The sequence below is a fragment of the Coffea arabica genome, chromosome 6e (assembly GCF_036785885.1).
Source record: "Coffea arabica cultivar ET-39 chromosome 6e, Coffea Arabica ET-39 HiFi, whole genome shotgun sequence".
Classification (NCBI taxonomy): domain Eukaryota; kingdom Viridiplantae; phylum Streptophyta; class Magnoliopsida; order Gentianales; family Rubiaceae; genus Coffea; species Coffea arabica.
Window position 1 is genome coordinate 22,972,459 of NC_092321.1, and position 26,203 is coordinate 22,998,661.

At 35.6% G+C, this 26,203-nt stretch overlaps 1 protein-coding gene and 1 long non-coding RNA gene across 2 annotated transcripts; both read left to right on the forward strand.

Annotated features, from left to right (window-relative positions):
* The first annotated feature begins 8,854 nt into the window (after positions 1-8,854).
* On the forward strand, positions 8,855-12,093 carry LOC113696119 (exocyst complex component SEC15A). Its single transcript, XM_027215464.2, has 2 exons — positions 8,855-9,171; positions 9,582-12,093. Exon 2 carries the CDS (start codon positions 9,597-9,599, stop codon positions 11,967-11,969), a length of 2,373 nt encoding a protein of 790 aa, XP_027071265.1. The 5' UTR covers positions 8,855-9,171; positions 9,582-9,596; the 3' UTR covers positions 11,970-12,093.
* Positions 12,094-13,075: 982 nt separating this feature from the next.
* On the forward strand, positions 13,076-16,161 carry LOC140009586 (uncharacterized). Its single transcript, XR_011817069.1, has 2 exons — positions 13,076-15,311; positions 15,882-16,161. It is a non-coding gene; the product is annotated as an uncharacterized lncRNA (long non-coding RNA).
* Positions 16,162-26,203: the final 10,042 nt, after the last annotated feature.

Sequence of the window (26,203 nt, forward strand, 5' to 3'; positions counted from 1 at the left end):
TGGTTCATAACATGAACCTACAAACTTGGTGACCTCAGACTAAGTTGGACTGACTTCGACCAAGCCCTAACCGGCTCGAATAGTCCAAACAGGTCTTAGGTCGGGCCCACGAACTCACAAACTTTGCAAACTTCATAAACTTTACTCGAAAGTCGCCCCGAGCCACAAGCTCAAGGGGTTTTGGTTCCAAAAGGTTCATATACATATGCCAAGTACAATTATACATTCAAATTAGGGTTTAGGTCGAGTGCGATAAAGTACACCCTCGCCTAAGTACCCTTTTCACACATCTCAAACACATAGCAAAGAAAACACACCAAACTGGCCTGAATACTTACTCAGAAACAGAAATAGCAAAAGTACGAAGTCGGATCGAAATGAACAATTAGTAGTGGGCTCCACCAGTTCCGCCCAGCTCACCACCGTCTGAAATAGAAGATTGTGTCACATAATATCGCAAACGGCTACTATCGTGCCTAAAACAAGCAAAACGGCAAACACGACACGCGCGCACGTAAATATGACGGACGGAAACGGAAACGGCCGTTAGCGGAAACGGCAGATTTGACACTCATTTCTAGTTTACTCATAAGTTGAGCTACGAATATCGGATTAAGGCGTATGAGACACCATATCGAAGCTTAAAGGATGAACAACAATTGTTATGAAGACATCCAGAACTGAAACTGGAGGCTTCAGCCCCAAATGAACCAAACACAATCACATACGAAATCTGGCCAATGCACAAATGGTCAGTTTTGAGTGCAAACTGTTTTCTATGCTACACATAGGAAAAAGAGCTGAAAATTGGCAGTTAGATAGCTCATTCCAAATGGAACAACTTTCATGAAGGTCGGCAATCCAAATTCGGAACGGAAGTTGGTCATCAGGACCAAAACAGATCTGACCAGAAAATGGTCATTTTCACGGGCAGGCCTTATTTGCTCGGCTATATCTCAGGTTCTATAAATCCGATTCATGAAATTCCAAGGGCGTTAGAAAGCTCTGATATAGAGCTATAAGTTTGGTGTTTTGGTCGCAAGCCCAAACAGCTTGTAACCTAGTCAAACGTGAAGCCAAAGTTCCAGTCGTAAACTGTCCGGATATAAGAACAGAACAGAATTTGACGGTCAAAACAGGTCTGAGTATTTCGTTTATAACTCAGGTTATACCACTCCGTTAATCCTGAAAATTTACAGGGATATCCAGGACTTAAGGGGCTACAACAATGTAGAAGGCCTCTCAGTCCAAATCCTAGCACAACTAAGTCAAAATGCAGAAAACCAACCCAGAACCGTAATTGCAGGTTCCCAAATCACACAAAACTGTAATCAGTCCAAGTCAGTCTATACAGGTCCAAAAGCATTGATTCCAAAGGCATATGAAAGCTAAGACATCAAGCTACATTTAATCAGAAGACACCAACAACAAAATCCAAACCAATTCCAGTCAAAACAGACAATTACTATCGCAGTTCGGACATTCTGTTCACCAAAAATAGCAACAGTAAAAACGGCATAACTCACTCTATACTACTCCAAATGCCCTGAAATTTTGTAGGAACTTCAAACTCATCAATACCTACAACTTTCATGTTTTGAGCAAAGTCCAATTCGGCCTCTATCTATGACCTAAAATTTCGGACAGAATGTTCAACCAAGAACCCTAATTTTCCAGAAATTCTTCCAAATCCAAAATTGATTGCATTTATCACTAATTTGCACCTACTAGAGCCTATATAGACCATTACCAATCATCATAAACAACCACACCATCATAATCCAATTAAACCAGAAAAATCATCATAAAATGGAAAACTTCACCAAAACTCTTCAAATCAAGAAATAAATCACATATTCTATTACTCAAGCCACCATTAGGCACAAAATAACCATCATTAAGTATAGGAGGGAAGTTTAAGCATCACTCACCTAATAACAAGAGAGAGGAAGATGATGGACACCTTAGCTCTTCCAAAAAACTTCACTAAACCACCCACTATCACCAACTAGAAAAGTTGTATGGAAAGGAAACTAATTTATGTGCTTGATTGAGATGATTTGCTAGTGGAAAGCTTGAAGATTGAAGAGGTTTTTTTCTCCTTCTTGCAAGGGAGAGAGAGAGAGCCGGCTATGGAGAAAGAAAAATGGTGAATTTTGAATGATTTTTGAGATATTTAATCCTTTGGTCAAAAAAGTCAAAAATGTGAATAGTGTTTCTTAAGTTCAATCCAATAAGGAAGTGACACTTGTCACTCTCATAAATGCAATCCTATCCTTTCTTTTCTCTCTCACATCAATCATTTCACACACTCTACTTATCTCTTAACACCCGATAAATTTTACACAGTATCCGAAACTTAACCTTATTGGCCGAATTTTTTCGAACTTTTCGCACTAGTGGGTCCCACATCCGATATACGTTCTTAATTTCTCAAAAACTAACTAATACTAGAAAAATCATCTAAAAACTCTATTTACTCAAAAAAAAATTATCTGGGGAATTTTCTAATAAAGAAAATGTAGAAAAAACGGGTTTTCAATCTTAACCGAAACTTAGGGTTTAAATCTTAATCCCTACTTAGGCTTTAAATCTTAATCCCTACTTAGGGTTTTCGAAATACTCCCAAACCAAACGTTACCGCCCAAATAATGAATATCTCAACGTAGAACGAACTGGGGCCTCACATGTCCGTGTATGTGGCAACAACGATCATAAGTAAATGAGTGGTGACATAATAGTTGAACACATTATCCCCCACATAATGAATGGGTTAGTGTATAGGATCAAAGAAATACAAACATCAGTGAAAAAAGAATTTCATGTTGACATTTCATACAAGAAAGCCTGGTATGGCAGGCGTAGAGCTATAGATATTGTTTATGGCGATTGGCCTATGTCCGTTGCACAACTCCCAACATATGTTCAGGAATTACAATATACCAATCCAGGTACTGTGGTTGTGTGGCATCATCATCCACTGAGTATTCCAACCAATCCGATATTTGACTACATCTTTTGGGCATTTGCCTGCCATTAAAGGGTTTCGTCATTTAAAATCCGTCATTTGTATAGATGGTACATTTCTTAAAGGCCCATATCGTAGAAAGCTACTAAGTGCTGTTGATTTCGATGCTGAAAATCATTTATTTCCTCTGGCGTTCGCATTAGTAGATGAGGAGAATAATCGCAGTTGGAGTTGGTTTATGAGGCTATTGCGTATTCACGTGTGTGGTGATATTCACAATATATGCGTAATTTCAGATCACCACCATGGAATAATCAACGCAATGAGGACGCTCCAAGAATGGAAAGAACCACTAGCAGTTCATCGATTTTGCTTGGTTCATATGCGGAGCAATTTTACGCAGAAATTCAAGAATCAAAGGTAACATTATTTCTCAGCTTTGTTTAAAGTTTAATTTCATTCATAGGAAATGACATACTCTTAACGCCTTTTATAACCACCAATGTGTAGGCTTAAAAATCTTATATGGGCTGCCGGATCGACAAATCAGTCTCGAAAGTACGAGGAATACATGTAACAAATATTCACATTAAATGTAGAGGCATATGCATGGTTGACAGGAGGTTCGGTTAGACCCGTACAGTGGGCCTTATGCAAAGATGGGGGCTATCAGTAGGGACACACATCTACAAATATGGCCGAATGTTTTAACAACTTAATGAGGGATGCTTGGATGTTGCCGATCACAGCATGTATTCAGTTTACACTTAATCAAACAGTTGATCTGTTCATCGAGAACCTAAAGATCTCAAAGGATAAGGTGTACCCACTCCCACAAAAGAGTTGGAAAAAATATTTGACGAATAAAGAAAACGGGCGAGCACACTCTGTTAGAGTGTATGATCCCGTTAGGGGAGTGTTTTGTATTACTACTGCTTATCAACAAAGTCATCGGGGTGGCAACGCGCAAACTGTTGACCTTACAAATCAAACGTGCACGTGTGAAAAATAGAGGGAATTACGATTTCCGTGTTCACATGTGTTCGCAACTTGCTTTAGTCCAAAATAAATCCGATGACTCTTGTAGCACCGGAATATACATTTTTCGTATACCAAACTACATTTTCTGGCCATTTTTATCTGCTTAGGGACATAAAATATTAGCCGACAGCAGATTTACGATTGCATATCCTAGGTGATCGTTTGAAACAAAAAACTCCGGGCTCTTTAAGGACGGCTAGAATCCGAAATGAGATGGATCGAAGGTGTCCGGATGCTCCAGTCGGTGTGGTAACTGTTTGCAACCCGAACACACTGTTCCTAACTGCCCATATTCTGGTTACTTTCATCAATAGAATGTTAGGATTAATGTAGCGTCAAATAAACTTCCCATATTTGTGTACGATTTGAATATATTAGTGAAATGTATTCTTCAATTGGTGTACGATTTTAATATGTTAATATAGTGTGATATGCATATTTTTGTTGAGGTGTTATGAATATTATTCTTCTGTTATGCTATATATGAGATTTTCCTCCTATTGCTTTTTAGTGGCATTTATTTTGGCATATATTTTTTATAATGCATACCCAATTCGACTAATAATAATTTAGTTGCAGGCATAACTGTTCATGGATCATTGGAATGCTGTAGAACCCCCAACTCAAGGGCTGATTGATCCTTCTGTATTATATTTACAGCCACACCACAGTTTCGCTGCCGTATTTCATGGCAAATCTTGTGACCTAGATATCAGAAGACGTGACAAAGAATTTTTTAAATCCTTTATGCATATAGACCCTCGAGTATCTGATTACATCGACAGGGTTGGATTTGGTGGGGTACGTAGAGCCGGTTACGTTCATGTGGATCATGGATTGATCACTGCACTTGTCGAGCGTTGGAGACAAGAGACACACATTTCATCTCCCTATTATGGGTGAGGCTACCATCACCTTGCAGGATGTGGAGGTGTTGTGGGGCCTGCGTGTTGATGGCTTTCCTGTTACCTTGAATCATATTAGACGGAGTCCCTTACAACGCCAACAAATGGTTTACGATCTTTTAGGAGTTTGGCCAGAGAATAGGCACTTTCGAGATGGGCGACTAAAGATGTCATTCCTAAAGGCACGATTACGGACAACATTGGAGCCCAATGCTTCTGAGGAGATATGCTCGAATGTACATACTGATTCTATTGGAAGGCCTACTATTTACAAATACCGCATGCAATGTTGTTAGTTCAAATTGGCTCGATTATGTACAAGATTTGGAGGCGATGGGCGAATACAGTTGGGGAAGCGCGGTGTTGGCCTGTTTATACTCGCAGATGTGTATTGCTTCTCGAGCAGAAACTAAGAGTACTAGTGGGCCTTATTTATTACTACAGGTAAATAAAAATATATCTCATAAATTATTTTTAGTTAAATACACATCTTATTCACATCTTATTCAATGAAAATTACCTTGGTATTGAACAGCTTTGGGCATGGGAGCGAATCCCACTTATTCGTCCTGATATACATTCTCGATATGAGGTTGGAGATTACCTAAGAGAAGAGAGATGGGCAGATGATTGTTTAGATTATGAGCCTCTCGGTCGGCCTTCGGTGTATTATCGAGAACAGATGGGGTTGGTAAGAATGGATCAGGTATGTTATTATTTTTTGGATAATTATTATTTGCATTTCGTTGAATTTCTATTCAAGGCAATAAGGATTGAGTATCTATTTTTCCTGTTTTATCAGTTCATCTAGATGCCATATAGTGGTGACATACTATCATCTCTACCCGAGTATTGCAGACGGGGAGAGCGTATATGGCGAGCAAATGTCCCTTTGATATTTTGGCACATAGTTGAGTTTCATTGTCCAGATTGAGTGATGCGTCAGTTCGGCATGGTACAAGAAATTCCTAAAGAAATTGACACTGATCAGAAGGGTTTGCACCAACTTGGTCTAGCTGGATTTCCAGAAAGGAATTGGGTTCAGTGTCATAGGAATTGGATAGGTTATTGGGATCGACGCTACGAAGTTGAGGTCCAGGGACAGCCTACAAAGACATTCAGACATTCAGAAGAGTATCTCAGATGGTACCACCATCACACCATTTTGTACATTACGTTTCCTATCTATCAGTAGACGCAGTCCGGGCACATGCTCTATGGGGTATCAGGACAACTTGAATATCTGGTAATTACTACCTCTACAATTTTCACTCCGTCAATATGTGTGCTTTTTGCTAGCATTTCCTAGTCAATCTTGTATACTATATTTGTCTATTTTCTTTATATCAAATGGATACCATGCAGCGCATTGGACATCAGTCGCATAATGCCCTCAATCTTGATGACTCAGGACATGTTTTTCACTCGCGTCTTTTGACGATCGTGGATGGTGCATTTGGGTCTATGCAGCACCCTCAACAATATGATCGTGTGAAAGTTGGTGATTGGAACCCATTTAAGACCCAAACACAGTCTCAGCATGTTCCTTCTGAGAGGCCAGTTGGACATGTCCCTCGTCAAACTCGAGCATCTACCAGCGGAGTTAAACGACATAGGCATGACTTGCATGATGAAGATGACAACGAAACAGAGCATCGTGACCCTGAAGTGGACCCTCAAAATTGCACTAGGCCGACCGATACACATTTTTCTACATCACTACATACACTGGTTTCGACTTTGCCACAGTTTACACAATTGCCACACTTTCCTGTTTATGGTACACAATTCACTCCTTCCCCACACGTACCTGCGTTTGGTTCACCATTCACGCGTTCGCCGCATATACCTGTATTTGGGTACGATGCCACTACATCAGGGGGTTCCTTACGTGCAGACCTTAGCCAAATATATGATTTGATTGGTGCCACGAGAGGTGGTTCTGCTACTGTAGATCTTCCGGATTATTGTACTCTTGGTCAGACTATGTTCATGCCTACTCAAACCCAACCAAAAGGCATGTTAGGACATGTTGTTCCAGAAAATTTTCACGACTATCGTTCCAAAGACACTGATGATAGTGATGAGACAGCTGAGTCAACAGGCGAGCATACCCTTGTTTCTGATAAGGCAGATGATGATTATGGCCCATCTACTGCTGTTCCACAAGTTCTTGCGCTAGTTATCGGAGAACGAGTGCTACGTAATCGTCAGAGAAGGCCTGCTACTAGATATTGTTGTTCCCCGACGACACCTCAGGAGGAGGGTAAGGGCAAGGCTAAGGGTAAAGGCAAGAAAACTGTGAGGCATTGATATTATTTTATCTTCGACAATGTATTATATCTCATCCATTTAATGCATTTCACATGACATTTAATTTAATTTAGTTGTCTACTTTTTCTGTTTAATCCAATCACTTTCAATTTGAATAACGTTAAACATTTTCAAAATAGAGAAGTACAAGTTATTTTATTAAACCCCATAATTGGATAGAATGGTCCCTATAGGATAATACCTACAAAACAAATAAGTACTAGTTGTTTTATAACTATTTTAATTGATTAAATTATTTAAACTAATTATCGTATACCAAAAAATGACACACAAACAATTCTTCATTTCTACAAATATGTTATTAATCTTTTTATGTGATTGCATTTTATATGAAAATTTAAATATATAAATCGCTTTTCGTGTTATAATTTTTCATTTTTTGACACATTTACAGTTCCTTTAACATTCTGTGTGCATTATAGATAATAAAGTTAAAATTAACAAATCATAATAATATTAAGCAATACTTCCATCCATTACGCAATCACTTCAACTTAAATCATAATATTAAACTATTTTCTAAATTTAACAAATCATAACAATTAAGCATGTTATATAACTTAAGTTTGCTAAAATGGTAAACCTTAATTCTTTAAGAAACTCCTAAATCCTTTAACAAATGGATCAAAGTTTTAAAACCTTGCATCCTTTAAAATGCTAAAATGCTAGCGAGGCTAGTGTTTGTTTTCAAAATTTTGTTGAACTGTCTGCATTGTTTTTAAAAAGTTTGATTTTAAATAATTTTTACAGAAAATTTTTTGCTGAATTGTATAGAGATTAAAAAAAAAAGCATTTCGAAATCGCCTGGCCATGGCGTGACGGTCGAAGGATTTTTTTTGAAAAAAATTCTAAATTCTCTGGCTGTCGGTCCTACATGGCGCGACGGTTCGAAAGATTTTTAAAAGAAAAAATTTCTGACCTCTTTGACTGTCGCTCCCACATGGCGGCACGGCCAGGAGGATTTTTTTTAAAAAAAGGAATTCTGACCTCTCTGGCCGTCGCTTCTACATGGCGTGACTGCCAGGAGGATTTAAAAAAAAAAACATTTCTGACTTCTTTGGTCGTCACGCCATATAGGAGCGACGGTCAGAGAGGTTAGAAAGCTTTTTAAAAAAAATTGCCCGTCGTGCCAAGATGGCACGATGGGCATACATTGAGATCAAGCAGCCAACCCACTATATTTGACCGACTTTTTTGTCATCTAACAATAGTCTAATCAATTAGTCCCTCTTTTATAACTAATCGAGGGGCATCTTCTTACTCATCCAAAGCAAACGGCAATTCCAAGTGGCAATTTCGGCATGTTCAAATTTCTAACGGTGAATTTGCTTAGTTGAATTGACAGAAGGGATAAACTGAGGAAAAACAAATATTGTGGGGTAAAGTGAGAAATACCCCATACCTAAAGAGGCTAAAGTGCGATTAACCTAAGTTTTTTGCTTTCACAAATTGTCCTAGGGATAATTATGTATTTTCGTTTTTTAAATTGGGAATCTGTTGGATTTGTTAGATTATAAAAAGTTTGTCCCGAAACACCTGCGTTTTTTGTGGGTTTCTTCACCTAATAGTACAGCTTATCAAGTCTTGATCGTTATTTAACAATTTGATAAGTGGGTTTTCATTTTTTTTTTCCCTAAGAATGTTTTCCCTTTTGCCGTCTGCCACTTTTACTATACTATTATTAGAAGTTAGTAGAACCAAAAAACACCCAGAACTAATGCATAAAAATTCTCGAGCCTATCGTGGATTTCATCAAAAGCCCAAAATAGAGAAGCCAAAGGGCACAGACCTTGACAGCATCCAAATTCAAACAAGGCAAAATTTTGGCAACCCTTTTTCTGTTGGGGGAAGAAACTTGCAATTCCAACAACATTTCTTCTCTTCAAAACATCACCAGAGTTGAACGGTTTCCTTAAGTGTTAGGTAAGTAATATCTTATTCTTAGTTTTGTTTGCGAACCATTTGGGTACTGTTTTTATTTCTTTAATCTGTGATGTGATTAGTACTTTTATATTTTGTGGCAAATTTCCTATTAACCAATGAAAACCAATGTCAGTTAATACTCTGTTATTATCCGAAAAGATTTAGGATCTGTAAATAGTGTATAATGTGACCTTAAAAATTTGATCTTTTTGGGCATTTCTGCGAACTGGGCTTTGACCATTTTCATTTTTGAATCATAGAAGGAATGCCCATTTGAGATTAGCTGATTTTTCTCTTTAATTCTTGTGTGATTTAGTTTATGGATGTATGGTAGGATCAATAGAAAGGAATAGTGTGTTGCTTTGGTGTTGGTTTGCTAATTGGTTTTCTTGGTTTGGTGTATTTTTAAGTTGTTGACAAGGAATATGAGTGCTAAAACAAAGAGGAGGACTGTAACCGAGAATGGGGACATGGCAAACGAAGATAGTGTTCTTGCTACCATGATTGGTAATGGGGAGGATTTGGGTCCAATGGTTAGGCTTTCGTTTGAGACGGGGAAGCCTGAAGCCCTTTTGAATCAGCTAAAGCTTGCTGTGAAGAAGAAGGAAGTTGAAATCGAGGAGCTCTGCAAGCTTCATTATGAGGAGTTCATTAGCGCAGTGGATGAACTCCGTGGTGTATTAGTTGACGCTGAGGAGTTGAAAAGTGAGCTTGCTAGTGACAACTTCAGGTTACAAGAGGTTGGGAGTGCCCTACTTTTGAAAGTTGAAGAGCTTCTTGAATCTTATTCAATTAAGAAAAATGTTACTGAAGCTATTAAGATGTCTAAAATTTGCGTTCAAGTTTTGGAGCTTTGTGTAAAGTGTAATGAGCACATTTCTGAAGCTCGGTTTTACCCTGCTTTGAAAGCGGTTGATCTGATTGAGAAGAACTTTTTGCAGCATGTTCCTGTGAAGGCACTGAAAGCACTGATAGAGGAGAGGATTCCACTTATTAAATCCCATATTGAGAAGAAGGTGTGCACTCAAGTTAATGAATGGCTAGTTCTTATAAGGAGTAGCGCAAAGGATATTGGTCAAACTGCAATTGGACATGCTGCATCAGCGCGTCAGAGGGATGAAGATATGCTATCTCGTCAAAGGAAAGCTGAGGAGCAGAGTTGTTTGGGACTGGGCGATTTTACCTATACCTTAGATGTTGAAGAAATCAATGAGGATTCTGTGTTGAAGTTTGATCTTACTCCTGTTTATCGGGCATATCACATTCACAATTGTCTTGGAATAGAAGAGCAGTTTCGTGAGTATTACTATAAAAACCGGTTATTACAGCTGAGTTCTGACCTGCAGATATCCTCAGCACAGCCGTTTCTTGAATCACATCAGACCTTTCTGGCTCAAATTGCAGGTTATTTTATCGTTGAGGATCGGGTATTGAGGACGGCAGGTGGCCTGCTGTTACCTAATCAGCTTGATACAATGTGGGAAACAGCTGTGTCTAAAGTGGCTTCTGTCTTGGAGGAACAATTTTCTCACATGGATATTGCAAGCCACCTTCTCTTAGTCAAGGATTATGTGACTCTTCTGGGTGCAACCCTTAGACAATATGGCTATGATGTTGGCCCCATCCTTGAGACCCTTAACAGTAGTCGCAGTAAGTACCATGAGCTTCTTTTAGCAGAGTGCAGGCAACAGATTACTGATGTTCTGATCAATGATAGATATGACCAGATGGTAATGAAAAAGGAGTCAGACTACCAGACAAATGTTTTACTGTTCCATCTTCAGACCTCGGATATAATGCCAGCTTTTCCCTACATTGCTCCATTTTCTTCTATGGTACCTGAATGTTGTCGTATTGTCAGAACTTTTATCAAGGACTCTGTCAATTTCTTGTCTTATGGGTGCCAAATGAACTTCTTTGATTTTGTTAAAGAATACCTGGATAAGCTCTTGATTGATATTTTAAATGAGGTTATACTTAACACGATTCAGAGTGGCTCCACTGGTGTTTCTCAAGCAATGCAGATTGCTGCAAACATAGCTGTGCTGGAAAGAGCTTGTGATTATTTTCTTCAACATGCAGCCCAACAATGTGGGATTCCTGTCCGATCTGTTGAAAGGCCTCAAGGTAGTTTAACTGCCAAGATTGTTCTGAAAACTTCGAGAGATGCTGCTTATCTTGCTCTACTTAGTTTAATAAATGCCAAGTTAGATGAGTATATGGCACTCACGGAGAATGTGAACTGGACAGTGGAAGAAGCACCACAACAAGGCAGTGAGTACATGCATGAGGTGGTTATATACCTTGACACTGTGATGTCCACTGCTCAGCAAATTTTACCTCTAGATGCTTTGTACAAGATAGGGAGTGGTGCTCTGGAACATATTTCTAATTCTATCATGGCAGCCTTTCTTAGTGACAGTGTGAAGAGGTTCAACGTTAATGCAGTTATGGTCATCAATAATGATCTGAAGACGTTGGAATCTTTTGCAGATGAGAGGTTTCATAGTACTGGTTTATCTGAAATATACAAAGAAGGTAGTTTCCGAAGTTGCTTGGTAGAAGCCCGACAGTTAATAAATCTTCTCTTAAGCAGTCAGCCTGAGAACTTCATGAACCCTGTCATAAGGGAGAAAAATTATAATGCTTTGGACTATAAAAAGGTTGCTATTATCTGCGACAAGTATAAGGATTCAGCTGATGGACTCTTTGGAAGCCTCTCAAATAGATCTTCGAAGCAGAGTGCTCGAAAAAAGTCAATGGATGTGCTAAAGAAAAGACTTAGGGATTTTAATTAGTTAGTTTTAAAAGTCTATAAATTGGTAGAGCAGAAATATCTGTCATCAATAGATTCTTTCATTATCGCTCCTGATTCGTCACACCCAAAAGATAATGGTGTACATTGATTTGACTTTTTGCAAATTTGTCTAATTATATTTTCTTATAATCTCTCTCCCTCCCTGTCTATGTGCGGTGCTAGCGTGTGCCTCATTATAACAAAGTGGAATAGGTGTCTATGCTACTGTTTAGGGTAGTCTCAAATTTTTCAGTGGATGAGAGCAGTTATGAAGCAAACCAAAGGATGACAATGGTTAGTATTGAACATATCCCTAGCGGTTCAAATAAATTTCTTGTTCTGACAATATTTTGTGATACTGGTCTCTTGTAAAAGCTAACAAGCTGGCGTCTACTATATTTTGCAAGTAGTTGAAATTTGCATGCTGCCCACAGGAGTTGCAAATGCTTGCTTTGTTCCATAACCTCTAGTTTGATATATATACTTCATTGTAGTTTTTGTTTTGCTCACATATGAAAATCTTTTGTTCTCTGTTAAGTTTTTGTGTTTTTTTCCTCCTCTTTGACTTCTTTTCTCTCCTCGGGGGTGCTTGATATGAGAAAATCTATAGGAAAAGAAAAACAAAAAAGAATTAGCATTGCTTCTTGAATATGTATTACAACCATTTTGTTTCCTGGGAGTCATTTAATGATAGAGGAAAAAAATCCATGATAAAAGATGGGAAAAAGGAATTGAGTTATGCTACATGTTATGGCAACTGGAACTAAATGTTTTTCTTTTCTTCTGTCTTTAAGAGATGCTAAAAATATTTATTCCAAATGTTGGTTGATTATCCTAGTGGTAATGATTACAATTACCATGATTTTCATCTGGCCATTATGGATGCGAATTCATTTTAACTTGTTATTCCTCCAAAAGATTGATCAATGCATGAGACCTTTTCAGAGAAACCATGAGTTTAGTTGTTGATACTCTCAGATGCAGACATGCATTAATTAACAGATGCATTGCCGTCAGCGTTGGAAACAAAGGAAGTTTTCTTCCATCTTTCATGTAGAGTCATCCACGTGATTGTTCATCCTTGCGTGCTCTTTCTGCAGGTGAGAATATATTTGTGCAACCTTCCGATTTAACATTCATCATACACAGTCTTAGCTTAAAAGATATTGAATTTCTATGCCTTCCTACAGAGTCTCTTCCTGTGGTGGATTAATGTTTTGGCAATAATTGCAGACTGAAGTTTGAAGGAACTATGGAAAAGAATGAGGTTTTGTTTTTGTTTCTTCAATAACTCATAATTGAAGTCTAAGTGCTCAATTTCGTAAAATGTATTGTGACATACTGGACCTGAATTGTCTAGTCGGTCTTTTAGTCTTTGATTGGATGAAGTCATAATGTGACATGAATTATTATTATGTATTGATTAGTTCAGGCGAATTGAAAGTCATACCATTAATTGAGTATCCAAGATGAGGCATTAAGGCTTAAGGACTAAGGAAGTGCTGTTGCTGCTCCTAATGCAAAGAAATACTATATGATTACCTCTTTACTCTCTTTCAAATTAATCTCTGATTTTTCAGTATGACAGGTATGAATCTCATGTCTCTGTGGCACATACTCACTTCATACGGTTAGTCATCTGCTTATTCTTCACAATTTGTCTTGCTGCATATGAAGTTGAACAACCCTTGTGTTCTGGTTGTGTCGTTTTAGTGAAATTAAATTCACGCTATGAAAGTACTCACAGAAGGCAAGAGGCATAATGCTGTCATTGTTCCTTTCTGTATCTCTTTTTTTTTTTTTTTTCAAATGCTCCTAGCCATTGATGGCTAAGACTGGCAAACAATTTTCACCCTGGTCAAGTTAATAGCCAAAGCAGTAGAACCTGACACAATATCTTCCATGCCTATAGCTACCAATAAAGAAGGATGTGTTATGTGTTAATCGGCGGGGGAAATCTCACTCTATTCTTTTAGTTGCAAGAAGTCATTGGAATGCTTCATGAATGAGTTGTGTCTTCCTTTTGGACTTGGCAAATCAAAAGCTTTGTTGTGGCCTCTTGGTCAAGTACCAGAAGAACTTCCTTGTTAGCAGGCGGCTTTGTAGTGAGGAATGGGAACTTCCAACTAAATGGAAAAAACAAGTATTTATTAGATAGTCTTCTGAATACGGTTGTCCCTATGTCAATTGATGCATATACATGCATATATTCATGTAAGTACGCAAAATCACAGTCTGACTAACATCTGCTTGAAATCATAATCACCATGTTTGAAGTATTTAATGTAAGTTCTGCTACTGATAATGGCTTGTTGTATAGCTAATTGGCAAATCTTTGATTACCACGTTGAATTTGTGCTTGAAATAATAAAACGTGAAAGGCAGAAACAAGTAGTTAGTGGTTGATACAGCTGTGGCCATTTTTTTTTCCTTTTTTTGTTTATTATTCAGCTCTGGCTATTTTCGTTTCTTTCCTTTCTCTTTTCTTTTTAGTTCCACCAATCTGAGTTTGGAAAATCATCGCTGGCTTGAATATTTTGGTAGGAATTGCTGGATTAATGTTTTACTAAACTCCTTAACTTTTTGAGAAACCAAACATATGAAATTAGCAACCTGATTGTTTGGATAGCATTTTTCTGAATTATGTTAAGTATTATACAATTCAGGTAGCATTTTTGTACACAATTCAGAAAGCATTTTTTCTGGTGACTTGGGCTTGGTGTAATGATCATATTAAATTAGCAACCTGAGAAACCAGACAAGTTGCTATCTACCAACAAAAAACAGAGGACATGGAGGAAGTAGCAGTAAAAAAGAATAGGCCTATAATGCGGAACTGATGAATGATCCGTCGCATTTATTTGTGTAGTGCCTTTTTTAATTGTAGGTGGAGAATGCCAGCATTTGTTGATATGCTCTTACTTCTGAACATTGCTTTACTTTCTCCTCAAATTCGCATGACTGATTTTAGTTGCTTTAGTTGTAAATGTCTTTGCAGGCCTCTAATTGATTATTTAGTGTCATTGAATGTTATGCAATTAAGCAATTACCACCAGTGGACCAGGATTGAATTACAGGTGCCTTTCTTGTGACTGGTGACAATGAGCCTTGTTTAGAGAAGGCTTTCTCATTTTTCAGGTGCATCATTCACATATAAATGAGCTGAAAATCAACCAGTGCCAAAGTCTACTACTGACCAGATTACTATATCTAACGCAATTATTGTTCTTTTGTGTTTAAGGAGGAACTATGAGGTCTTCTTCCATGTGCTTGTGTGGCAGGGTCATCTTAGCTGTCTTGCTTCCGCCATGGGCGGGCAGTGAATACCAATAACATCACTTTGGTACGTAAGTTAAAAGGAAAAATCATTTTGGCTTTTTCAGGAACTAAGATATCGCATTCCGTAGTCATGCTTACTTTGCTACAAATTGAGAGGTGGGTACGTGAGTTTCTTCCCCGTGTCATTTGTTCTATTCCAACCTGTTAAGCCTAATATATGAGAGTTGATGAATTATTTCCCCACGATCATAATTGTAGATTCTATTGCTCTCCTCTTATATATTTATTATCCTTAACGATATGCTAGGCAGAATAAATTGCCATCAGTTTCATGATATATAAATGCATGAAACAAAGATTCAAGTTTTACTGAACAAGAAAGAGTTGGGTTTTATGTTTTAGACTCTTGAACTTCAGTTGAGAATAGAAATAACTAGAAACTATTATTGGATGACAAATACTTTTGTGTGCTGATCATCTTTCACCTACTGTGTTTGCTTTTGAGAAACAAATTTGAGTCTTCTGCATGCATTTGTCTGTTTTACCTCTCCACTTTTCTCAATTCTTCTTTCTTAGAATTTCCTGGTGGTACTAGACACGAAGGTTGAGAATTCGATTTTTTATTTGAATGTAGCCTGATGATGGTGGGGGAGCATTGAGCGGGATTTATTTGGGATTAAGGGACTCTTGCGAAAATATACTCATTTATGCTATGGGATTACTTGGTGGGACTAATATGGTTTGGCCCAAATTGGTGCCGCCCAATTCTATGATGTAACATAAAGCCCCATTTGTGGTACTTTGAACACGTGGATATATTTCAGGTCCACCATTCATTTTTTTTCCCTTTTCGAAAGAGGTCCATCTGCTTTTCTGTATTTGAATCCTAATTAATCCTATCTACATTCATGCAATGAGTCAGTCTCTGGACATTGGTCTGTGATTATTTTCTGTTTGGTTGACCATTGGAAGTTCACTAGAAGTTATTGGAAGGTTGACAGCAGTGGCCATTGCCCAGTTGGTCAGTGAATGGAGAAAAGAAAAGAGAACAGAAAATGTAAAGACAGAAAGGGATAACACACACTAGGCTGTAATAGGAATTCCAATTAATACTTGTTTGCACCCAAAGGCAAATGCAATTTATTTGTCAGATGCCTGAATGGCCAAATCCAATATTGTTCACAACCATCCTGGTCAAATTACTCAAATCCTGACCAGGCATGTTAGAGAAATTGGATTTGGGCATAATTGACACCTCTTAATTCCTAGGCTTGGAAATCCTCGGATTACTAGGTGCTTCTATCATTTTACTAGAGATAGAATAGGATATATAGGTCAGATAACTCTTGCAATAGTCATTCGCCGCTTGAGTCTGTGCAGTTATGCTGTAGTTTGACTGGAAAATTCAGGGATTGACGGCTAAACTCAGAGGATTATTGTGTTTATGTTTGTTCTTGAGATTGGACATATTCTCATGCTTCCTATCAAATCCAAATTCATCCATAATATTTTTCATGGGGGCAAGATTCCTCCATAATGTGAGCAATGAGACTCCAACTTATCAGAGCCGTTAGCCTTGAAGTCTATGCACTGGTTTCTGTTATATTACAGCATTCTTTGCCTCTGCTATTTCTACTCTTCTCAGTAACATGTTTGAGTTATGAACTCTGCTGCTGTTTTATGCCTTTCGTCTACTGTTCAGGTAGCATCTAGACCACAGGAGTAACATGAATTTAAATTTATCTATCCTATTAATTTGTGTTTCTAATCAGAGTTACCCATCAGGGCTTTTTAAGCTGATTATAGATGGGAACTCTGGAATCCTGTCTGTAGCCTTATCATATCTGTGTCATTAAACGTTTTGTGTTTAATGAAGAAATTCAGCTGAAATCAATATGAGAAATATTTATCTGCATTTTAAAAGATGATTTATGAGAAATATTTATCTACAGATAATTATTGCTTCTTAAACAAGCACACCACAAATATAAATTAATCATCAAATTGAATCTCAGGAAACTTTATTTTACCATGGAGAGGTATATTAGCTAAATGGTAATGTGAATTTTCTTGGCTGCTGAGTTCAATTAAAATTTCTCATTTTTTTGTGTTCCAAAATGTTCTTCCATGCAACATAAGTTTATGAGATTCTTATGCCTATATCAAGAAATTCTGTCCTTGGGGAAATGCGAAAAACTAGTTGCTTGCGAGGACAACAATTTGTACTAAACTAGCAAAGAAGAAAAGTTTACATGTTAAAGCAATGAAGTTGAATTTCATTTTGTGTTTACGAATATGATTAAACAGTGGATGGTGCTTTTGCACCCAAAAATTACTAAGCGGTGGAAGAAATTCTTTGTGTGTTCTTTGGTCAATGATACTAGTAAACAAGTTTAACTTGTCTTTTTTCTTGGGTTTAATTATAATAGCTCACTTAATGGTTTTGGGACCTACTAGATATTTCGAGTAAGATTGGGATATTCAAACATGAAACAATCAATAAGAGACAAAATAAATAAATTAATAAGAGTACAATTTCATTGTCTAAATGAGCACACTTTCTAGGAACAATTTCACCATGTAATATTGAAGTTAGTCATCTCTCTTTTATTTTGTTGCAAGTGTGGTAATTCAAAGAAATAGATAAATAAAAGTACCGTAAATATAATATCACCCATCGATGAGAGTCTTTTTTCCTAGAAATGTAGGTGAAATATAACGGTAGTTATTCTTAAAATTAGAACAGATCCTTTTTTGGTTTTTTTTTTTCAAAAATTATCGTAGCATTTTTATTGGTAAATATAACTTCAAGATAAATAAATGATTGAAACTTTTCAAGAATATATTATCAAAAAAACAATGTGAAACAAAGGAAACCCTAGTGTATGAAAAGAATCATGAACTCATTGTGGGCGTGTCCATAGAGTAATTCACAAGCCAATATCTGGCCAACACATAAACGCACGCATGAACACATAAATCCAAACCAAAAGTTTAGAAACCTGTCCACTTTTTCTCATGATTTTATCATCAAGACAACATTAACTGATTGTGTTATTTCTTGGTTTTTTTTTTTTTTATCTGAAAACACATTCTACTTTCTCATACTATCAAGTTATTAATAATTATGGGACGAAAGGAACATGCTCAATAAAGTGGATAGAAAGGTCTGTCAACGAATCAAATACTGACCACTAAACGTGAAAGATCTGTCAGAATTGCTGGCCTGCCCAGTTCACATTTCAGCAAATGCTAGCCACTAAATGTGAAAGATCTCTCAAAATTGCTGGCCTGCTCAGTTCACATTTCAGCAAATTGTGATGTAGAAATCAAGAGATTCAGTTTTTTTTTTTACAAGAAAACTCGCAACTGCTATCCGAGAGTGCACGTTGGGTAAATCCCGTCCTGTGCAATAGCCCACCAATCAAACGGAGGAGTAAGACGTATTAGGCAAATCCTGTGTAACGGATAGATGTCCCAATAGAGGTTCGAACTCGGATTGGTAGGAAGACATGACATTAACTCTACTATTTCGACCAAGTCAAGGGACATCAAGAGATTCAGTCTAACACAAAGTGGTCATGAAAACAACCGCACACCTTCATTGTCATCTTGCTGGAAAGTCTCGAAGAAAAACAAGAAGAATTGGTTCAGTGGGGACTTTAGTCCAAATATTTCTTTAATTGTGAGACTCACGGGCTATCACAATTGAAGTGGCGGTGTCATCTTTTCCAGCACATGCATCCATGGGCAGAACAGATATGGAGGTTTTGTTCTTTTTTGTTAGGTTATCAATTATTTGTTTCAGTTTTACGTAAGCAATGATGTCATCTGAGTACCTTAATTTCTTCCTCAATCTATTATTGTGTGAGGAAACGAGACCGACTACTTCTCTAGAAGGAACAGATATAGCTGTTTTATGCGTTAAGAAGAAGAAAAAGAAAAACGTCTTTGAAGATGAAAAGTAATTTTTTTTTGTCAAAAAATAATTGCTTCCATATAAAATTTAACGCCAAATATTGTTTTGAGTTGCTCAATATATTTTTTTTTTTTTGGACAAACCCGTATATTGGGGATGAAGGCCAGACTATGTTTTGTTAAAGTCTTGAATAGATAAAAGTTGAATTAGGAGTTGCATGCAAGTTTTGAACTTTCTTTCGGTTGGTTCTACTTTGGGTCTATACACAAATTTCAAAGCTGAAAGAGTTGCTTTAATAAGCAGCACCAAGGTATATTTTAAGGAAACTCGAGTGCCAAATACAGCATTTGCTGAATATCTCTAATTTTAATTGTAATACTACACATTCAACTTTCTAGTACAATTTTACACAATTCTACTCATTTTATCAACTTTCTAGTACAATTTTACACAATTCTACTCATTCAGGCTAGTATTATATGAATAAAAAGTAATAATTCGTAACAGGTCAATTTTTTTGTATACACTCACATTTATTGTATCTTGTATTTAAATAGTTTCATGATTTAATGTAGTTTTTCAAATAAACACTATCTAACCAATGGCCATTGGATTCTTTCATCCGCACCTTATATGAAATTTTAAACAATATTGTCCTTTTGAATTTCGCCAATAGTTTTGTTTTGGACAGGAGATTATCTGAAATATTATTTGGAATAATTACTGTATCATTTTTTGTGATGTGATGTATGTGAGATAAAAAGGTGATTGAGAAGATAAAAAGGTGTGTTGAAAATTGCAAACAAATAATTTTTGACCAAATAATGGCTATCCAAACAAACTTGAGGCTTTGATAGAATGGAAATGTTTTTGTTTGAGTTCTAGAAAATAGAAAACAGACTAAACGGACCATAGTCGAGGTATACACGTAATGCATAGGTTAAATTCAGAGGATCCATCAGAAAAATGCAATTAAGGGAACCCTGCCAAGCTGCCACTTCAGTGTTCATAAATTTGCTCATTCATCTCAATTATTTGCTGCAAGAATTGATTTTTTTTTTTGGGATTTTTGTCTTTTTCTTATTGTCCTACCAGTTTTTGAGTGAATTCATTTCCAAGGGTCAATTGAACATTGTTAAAATCTAACTTTGTAGCTTGTCAAGTCAGCACAGAAAAAAGTGACTTCCTTTAGGGAGAACAAGAATCCGTAGGCCAAAGGTAAACAATCCAGGCACATGTAAACAAAGGATCTTAATCTAAGCTAACACAATTAACCAAATCAACCAATAGAAAATTCCTAATTGTAGAGCCTTGTCTTTAACTATCATCTGATTTCTAGTTTAGTCCCTAAATTCTAGATTGGAACAATTTAGTCCCCAAATTATACTTTGATTCCCACGTTGATCTCTAAATTCCGAATCGGGACAATTTAATCGCCTAACTATACTACGATTCTCAATTTGGTCCCTAAACTTATTTGTTCCCTCTAATCTTAGGATTTTCTTTTGGGTTATCGTTTAATCCTTGTTACTGCTCACTTGACTTGTGTTTCGTTAGTTTTGGGAATTCCATTAAATAATTGTCTTTAGTTGGGATGATATATGTAATTTAGAGGCTAAAGTGTCCCAATTTCTAGTCGAGAGACTAAAGTGAAAATTGAGGTATAATTGAAGGATGCAAAACAGAATTAACGCAATCTTTTAGCTCGGAGTTGAATGATTACAATGATCCGACATTGCTGTTGTATTGCACGTGATACATCTGTTCTTGGTAGAAGCTTTTCTTAAGCAATGGATTATTTAATTAATTAACTCATACCAGTCAGTATCAGGAAAGCAACAAAGATAGGGGATTCAAATTAAAGGGGAAAACAACAAAGATGATAACAATTAATGGCACAAATGTCCATAAAAATGACTAATATATTAATCAATAGACAGCTTAGGGAAAAACAAACAAATTAAGGACCGCAAGAGAGAAGAAAAGGGAAAACAAGGCCATTGGAGTTAGTAAATGATTTGAATGATCCAATGTATGTTCTTACAACACTTGGAATAGGTTCCCAATGTTTGGAAATTGAACTATTTTTGTCACTAAAGTTTCACTGAAATATATGTAGTACCCATAATTTTAATTTTGACCAATTAGTATAATTGATGCCATTGTCCTACACCACATCCATTAATAAAACAAGAAAAAGTACGGAATATTGCTAATTTAATTCCCTCAAGTTTTTATCTAAAGTATCTTTATTTTGTGATCTTTTATTTTATCCTATTTAGTCCTTTCACCTTTTTTTTTCTAATGCTAAAATAGTCCTTTATTCACTAAATCCACCAGTGAACTTTTTCCAACTCGAAATCCAGCGTCGTGAAAGGGTGTGATCAAAACTAATAAATGATTCTCTTTCCAAAAAAAAAAAACTTTACTTTCTTCTTATTTGTCTTTTTATATGCTATGTAGTTTCTTTCTTTCTTTTTTTTTTTTTTTTTACTTTCTTCAACTATTTTTGCTACTTTCTTTTGAAACTACATAATTAACGAGTTTAACACACTAACAATGTTATATTATTAAAATGATAAAGTATATTATTTCAAATTTAAAATTTGATGCAAGAGGCTTAAATCTTCCCCTATAGTTTTATTCTTGATGAAAATTACATATTTACCCTTGCATGTGCATGGGGTTGGGTACCTGCGTTCCGGCCTGCTCTCATACTCTATTCAACAACGTGTACGGTTATGATCAAAGCTTCAAATACTCTCTTTTGAAAAATAATAATTCTCAATTATTTTTTTAATATCTCTTCCTTTTCTTTTTTTTTTGAAAAAAATTTCTTGAACTATTTCTCATAAATGAAGAAATCATATAAAAAAATAAAATGCAAAAGTAGTTGATGAAAGTACCAAAGCAAATTACATAAAAAACAAAAAGATGAGAAGAAAGTAGAATTTATTTTTTTCTTTGAAAGAGAATAGTTGAAGTTTTATTTATACCCTTTAACACCATAGGTTTGGAGGAAAAAGTTTCCGGCCGAGGAGGAACAATTTTGTTACTAGAAATAAAGTGAAAGGACTAAATTGTATACCTGGAACTAAAGCTTCTTTAGATTAAAAAGTGCAAGGACTAATAGAGCTATTTGCACCACTTTTTCTTGTTTTAGTAACATGAGTGTTGGTAGATAAGGTCCAAGTGGAAGCAAATAGCGTCAATTGTCTCAAACTTCTTCAAAAAGAGATATTGTAGGTACTAAATGTGTTTCCAGTGAAACTTTAGATATGAAAATGGCCTAAATCCCAAATATTGGGGGACAAAAAACGTTATTTTCCTAACACATAATTTATTAGAAATTTGTTGCACAAATTTAAAGCATGTTTTTTTTAACCTTGTTTTTGTTACAAGTGTGACGAAGCGAAGGAATAAAGTAAAGTAATTTACTTTTTCCTTTACGTGTGTTTGTTTTGTAGGAGTCACAAAATTATTTGGCACTTTTCCTCAGTTTCCTTTATTTTCTGTCCTACAAAATTTAAAAGATTTTAAAGGAAAAATGTTACTAGCGAATAAAATTCTCCAATACTGCCACTAACCATCTATTTTCTCTTGTTTCCTTGTCAAACAAACATGAACAGGAAGATATATTTTCTTTCTTTTACCTCACTTTCTCAGGTAGTAATCCATCTAGTCAAAATAGAGTCCATGCTTCGAAAATTTAAAAGCTAGTATTTTCAAAAACACTACAATCAGTGGAGATGTAGAAAATAAAGATCGAAGATGCAAAATTGGTACATTCGTAAAACAATTGAGAGGCCACATTAAAATTCTCTTAAGTATCTTTATGAAATTATTCAACCATAATTAAAGAAATTCTTTACAAAAAATAAGGAAGGAAGTAACTAAACATCTTGGCAGATATACCCCAACTTAGAACTCAAAATTAAAATAAATAAACTGGTCTATTTTCCCTTTACAATTTTGGTTTTTTCCAGCTTCAAAAAGCCAACAGAAACTGAGGAAACTGGTTGTTGAGAATATCACATAACAAATTGCTCTACACCGCAAGCTAAAACAAGGTTTAAAAAGCTGAGAAGAATTACATGAAATTTTGACATTGAACTTCAGATGTTACATAAAATATCATGCGGTCATCCAAATTTGCTCCATTGCCATGTCTTAGAGCTATAGATATTGGTATCTTTGTCTACGGCTAGTAATAATGGTCTCCGTCACAATTGATTGTGGAGTATTCAAGTCGCATTCATCAACTACAAGGGCCTTTACACTTGGAGAATGGAGGCAGGGCAAGAGAGTTAGGATAGGATGGGGATAGTAGATGCATGCTGAGGATATTTGGTATCACATTTCAATTTACTTTTTCCAATTGTGCATGCTCTTAATAAAGTGAAAATGATAGTAATTATCTGTCCAAAAATTATTTACTTACATCACAAGCACATCGTCCAATACAAAATTTTATTTTTTCAATCACTTTTTTATCTTATATATATTACATTAACAGAAGTACTATAATAATTATTTCAAATAATCTACTATCCAAATAGTAGAAAATCCAACACAACGTGATGGAGTACTATAGGGGAAGGAATTTATACGTTGTCATTGAGTTGCCAAACATGGCTAATTAATTGCCTTGCTAACTGTGTGATTAAGGATGATATAGTGGAAATGACTCCCAAAAGAATTTCTCGAAGAATTTGAGCTAGTCTTTGACTGCATAAAGAACTAAGACATGTTCTAGTAAGTTGCAGTCAAGGACATGTTACTAATTGACAAAGTTCTAGAAAGGCTACTAATTATATACTTGATCCTTCTATAAGATTTTAGGGATTGCTCAAAAGAAAAGAAGGTATTATGTGAAAATTAATTAAATGTGCTTTTAAGAATGACCTAAATGGAATTTCTTCAATGTAAACATCCAACTTATTAACATATTGTACTAATGGACCATTGAACTGCGCAAATCTTTTGTAAATATATTCTAAGATTGTGTCAAGGCTCGCCATTGTAAGTCTACTGCATTAAATACATTAAATAGAGTAAATGGTACGAAAGGTCATTAACTTTTCTAAAATTGCACTATTTGGTCATCAAAAAATTTTCTTTTGTAGCCAAAAATGACACCGAACTCATAAAAGCATGATTTTTAAGTCACTGCATTGAATTTTAGTATTAAAACAGCCGGACTGTACACACATAATAGTACGCTTAGGTATTTAGGGGTAAAGATCTCTTATAACATTCAGCGCAAGGTTTTCTCTCACAAACTGTTCTAGAAATGTTAGAAGTAACTTCTTACCTTATTATAAAACCTAATTGGAAGATATAAAGGAGCCTTCTAATTAGGTTTTATGATAAGGTATATAGCAAATTATTTTTAATTTTATTGATGCAATTTGCGATAGAAAATTCTGCGCTAAAAGTTATAAGGCATTTTTGCTCTCGAAAATCTAATCATGCTTGTAATGTGGATGCATTTCCAAATGTTTCAACACCGAAATTGACAGGATGACCAAAAAATTACTTTTTACAAGTTCAATGACCTTTTTGGTGAAGAAAAAAAAAACTTCCAAACAGTGCAATATTAAAATGTTGAGATATATTTTGAACCATTTATTACTTATGGCTTATGACCATTAACCTTTTGAAATGCATCATTGTGCTAATATGCACTTATTGTAAAGCTTGGGGCCCTTGCCCTTATACTGTATAGTTTTGCTAAAGATATAAAATCTCCTGACATTTTGGTTAAAAAAAACATAGATGGAAATTGAAATACACTGGAACTAAAAGATTCCTCCTAGATTGAACTGTTTATTAGATTTCGAAAAGACAAAGGAATATTGACAACCAAAATGAAATTACATCTTGGCATCTATGTAGACTACGAACATGTTCAGAAATTTGACCTTTATTCATTGAACTGTCCAAATAGATGGGTTATAATTCGAGAATCCAAAGAAAATAGTGAGGCAAATTGACAGAAAACCTTTGTGAGATTCCATTTTAGAGTTCTATAATAATCGTCATATCCCCAAAAAAAAAAAAAACTAAAAACAAAAGGGAAAGCATACTGCGAGAAATTCGTGTTCGCAAAATGAAGCAGTAGATGCAGTTCACTTGGCTTTTTGCAAACTTAAAAAGGGTCTGTTAATCTGTACAAGGAAAAATTTTCTTTTGAAAGCATTAAATGAACAAAGTAATTTTACAACTTAATAATTTGAAAATTTTACGTAAGTAGATTATTTCACCTATTATCTTGTAAAATATTAACTCAAAATCATCGTATTGATTGTTTGTTTATGGATTTTTTTGACCAAGAAGAATGAAAAGATTTCATTCAAGTAAAACATTTCTACTGATGTGCTTAAGAAATGATGGATTTTACTCACGATACTATTTTGGAAAGTGGTCTTCCTCCACGCAAATTCAATAATTCAACAATATTCTAACTGTTAACCCATAAATATAGGATGAACATTAACACTTAATCAGAACAAACTCAAATACACTGTGATTTGAATTCCAAATCCAATTTCTGCAATATCTACTTTGGTTATTTTACCGCTAGATAAAAGCCAAAGACGTGATTTGGATTGCATTTTCTAAATTTTTTTTAATAAAAAATTGCTATAACACTTTTGAGAATATATTATATGAGATAAAAAATAGTATTTAAAAACATGTAAAATAAATATTGATGAAAAATGAAAAATTTATGGCATGCAAATTCAGATGCTAGAGTTGCTAGCTACTATAAATAAAGATAACTGGTATTTTTCTTTTCTTGTCTTTTTTGTTTAATTTTTTTTTACTTTCGGTGCGAAAAAGACTTCCCTATTATCTTGAAATGACACTATGATTTGATTCACGGAGACAGTTTAATTATGCATAAACCTACTAAATGACAAAGAAGCAAAAGGCATAAGTCAAGCCGCAAAAAATATGTCCCACCCACGATGTCCTTATGCTTCTTATAATACTCTCTAATTACTAATAATCAGTGGACAAGATTTGACAGC

Excerpts from the sequence above, each read along its gene's own strand:
- LOC113696119 (XM_027215464.2), top strand. The coding sequence starts at position 9,597 with ATGAGTGCTAAAACAAAGAGGAGGACTGTAACCGAGAATGGGGACATG.